This window comes from Buceros rhinoceros, unplaced genomic scaffold (genome assembly GCF_000710305.1).
Source record: "Buceros rhinoceros silvestris isolate BGI_N320 unplaced genomic scaffold, ASM71030v1 scaffold3804, whole genome shotgun sequence".
Lineage (NCBI taxonomy): Eukaryota > Metazoa > Chordata > Aves > Bucerotiformes > Bucerotidae > Buceros > Buceros rhinoceros.
The window spans coordinates 9,305-12,273 of NW_010406317.1; the positions used below are offsets into that span (position 1 = coordinate 9,305).

At 59.2% G+C, this 2,969-nt stretch overlaps 1 protein-coding gene across 1 annotated transcript in view; it reads right to left on the bottom strand.

Moving 5' to 3' along the window:
• Positions 1–2,969, bottom strand: part of TLN1 (talin 1) — a gene marked incomplete at its 3' end in the record, with an annotated part of 29,105 nt that overhangs the window by 8,748 nt on the left and 17,388 nt on the right. The window contains 8 exon segments of the mRNA XM_010134021.1: positions 217–366; positions 607–726; positions 851–952; positions 1,202–1,351; positions 1,491–1,661; positions 1,774–1,875; positions 2,002–2,134; positions 2,479–2,660. Of these exon segments, the coding sequence (XP_010132323.1) occupies positions 217–366; positions 607–726; positions 851–952; positions 1,202–1,351; positions 1,491–1,661; positions 1,774–1,875; positions 2,002–2,134; positions 2,479–2,660 (1,110 nt within the window).

Sequence of the window (2,969 nt, forward strand, 5' to 3'; positions counted from 1 at the left end):
GCCCACCACCAAGAGCTGATTTGGAGATCCCTGGGCTGCCACCAGTGTGTAGACCAGTCTCCCCTGGTCGGCCATCATCAGCAGATCAGGATGCCACACCTGGACATCACACTTATTTATCACAGCAGCAGAAAAATCTAGTATGGTGGCTCCAAGGATACAGGGCTCAACCCACCATCCTTCCCATGCCACTGTCCCTCTCTCGGGGCCACTCACCTTCTCAGAAACCTTGCGTGCACTCTCTATCAGCTCCTTCTTGGTGTAGGCATCGCTGGGGCTGCACTGCAGGGCTCCAGCCTTGGTAACCAGTGCGGCACAGCCGTGACCCAACTCCTGCACCCGGCGCTTGATGTGGGAGCGTGATACCTGCTAGGAAACAGCAGCCACCCCCACCCCGCTCCTCCCTCCCAATCCTCTCACTCAGGAGCAGGGGAAAAGGAAACACGGCTTTGCTCCGTGTGTCCACACCGTGTTGCAAGGAAGGCGTGAATGCTGCTTGCCCCAGCTCTGGTGGGAGGTTCGAGTGCCCCCCATCTCTGCTCTCACACGCCGGCAGACCCTGTCCTGCCCCACAGCACACCCAAGCACTGCACCCCATGCGCGCACCTCCTCATTCTCGGCGGTGAGAGCAGCTGGCTTGGCCTCTTGTGCCAGCTGCCCGTAGTCGTTGGTGAGCTGGTTGGCCAGTATGCCCAGCTCATCTGGGTTGGTGGTGGATTTGGTTACCTGCCAATAGAAGAAGAGCAGGGGTCAGAGGGGCCCTGCACTGGATTGGGCCGGCGAGGAGGGCGGTTGCCCTGCCTGGGTGGCAGGCAATGCTTTCTGCAGTGACAGGTTTGCTTGCACCCACCATCTCCTGCACAGTCACTGCGATGGCCTTGGCTGTCTTCACCATTGTGGTCTGGTAGTCCACAAATGTCCCCTCTGGCTCACCCATTGGACCCTCGTCCAGCTGCAAGAGACAATCAGAAAACTCTGGCTCTAGCTTCAAACAAAAGAGCTTGTAGGGTCCTTGTAGGACCTCTTCCCCCATCTTTATCTCTGACCAGGTCCACTCCACAGTCCGCTCACCTGGTTGATGGCCTGGGTGATGGAGTCCACCATGCCCCCCACAACACCTGCAGCACTGGCTGCTTCATTCAAGGGGGTGGGGGAGTTCTCCCCTTTATCTCTGACCAGGTCCACTCCACAGTCCGCTCACCTGGTTGATGGCCTGGGTGATGGAGTCCACCATGCCCCCCACAACACCTGCAGCACTGGCTGCTTCATTCAAGGTGGTGGTGAGATCCTCCACTGCTTCCTTCATCATCTGCACGGCCTCCTCCAGAGCCTCCTGGGTGTGGGCAGCTTGCTGCAAGGACAAGCCAGAGTGAAGGGAGATGGGCAGAGGTTCCCCTCCCAACAGAGACGCTGCACACTTACCTGTGTGCACCACATGGCACCCTCACAAGAAGGGGAGCACATCACCAACATGCGCTCCTCCTGCTCACCTTGGGGTTCCCACCAGCCTCCTTGGCCGTATACAGCATCTGCAAGGCAGACTCGGCCAATGTTTTGGTCTGGTCCAGGAGGTTCATCTGCTGCTGGTGGTTGGGTGTTTTGGAGGCAGCGCCAATAGCTGCCATGATGAGTGGCTCAAAGTACTGAGCCATCTGGGACACCTAGGGAAGAGCAGCATCAGCACCAGCAGCTTCCAGCCCTGCCTCTCCTCCCACCATGAGCTACTTCACGTGCACAGAGCACCTCACCAGCACTTCCCCATCCCTGTATTACCTTGTGCCCAAGCTGTGAGGCCTCAGCCCGCGCTGCACTGGCCACAGGCTCGATGAGGTTGCTGATCTCCTGGACAGCTGTGATCATCTGGTTGTGCAAAGCCTGTTGCAAAGACAAGGTGTCATGGGAGGCTGCAGCAAGGCTGGGGTCACTGCATGCTGCTGGGAGCCTGATGGAAGGAAAGGACGCCCATCCCCGTTAAGTTTGCAGCAGTGATTCCCCGCTCACCTCCTGGGAGATATCTTCTCGGGGAGCCAGCTGCTGGCTGATGGCAGCGAGGGAGGCCTGGTCCACCTCCCGCATGCATCTATTCAGGACCTCAATGGCCTCGTCACACTCCCGCTGTCCTGGAGCTTTGTCCCTGTGTGACAGATGGATCAGCTCAGGGCTGGCAGGTGCCACAGCCCCCCTTCACCCGCCAGACTCGGTTGGGGAGTAGGACCCCTCTTCCAGGCTTTGGGGCAGCCCAGCATCAGAGAGACCAGGCACACCAGCACACATTCCCACCAACCCATGCCATAGATGGAGAGGCAGCTCCCACACAGGAGAAGAGGGATGGTATCTCCTGTTCCATCCCTTGCATCCCCCACGTTGGGAGACACTAAGGAGATGATGAGACAAAGCATCCCCAGGGATGCTTGCTCAGAGCAGGGGTACCTGCCAGCAGGAACAGGGTCATGGCCAAGCTGGCGGGACTCGCCTTACCTCATGTTGGTGATCAGCTTCTTGATGGAATCCGAGACGGTGCGAGAGTGGCCAGCCAACACAGACCACTGTGGTGGGTCCTTGGGGTTGACAGCCAGAGAGCGGGCAGTCTGGATGAGGCCAGCAGAGCTCTCCAGCATAGTCTTGGCTGAAGAGACGATAGGCTCCATGGCTCTGCGCCCCTGCATAGGGAGGTGGTGGGCTGGTGAGGCAAGGGACCGTGCAAGGGAACGTACTCCCCCTCCTGGGTCCCTCACCAGACCTTTGAAGCACAAGGCTTGCTGCTACCTCCCCATCACACCCCTGCAAGGCACCAGCCCTGCACTGGACTCCATCCCAAGCTCAGGCAGAGGCACACTTCTCCCCACCCTACAGCAGCCCCTGTCACAGTCAGGCCACATCTTCCCCGCCCCTTTGGCATCCCACCTCCGGGCTGATCTGGGCAGGAACAGTGGCAAACTCTGGGTTGGAGGCGAAGGCTGTCAGGGTAT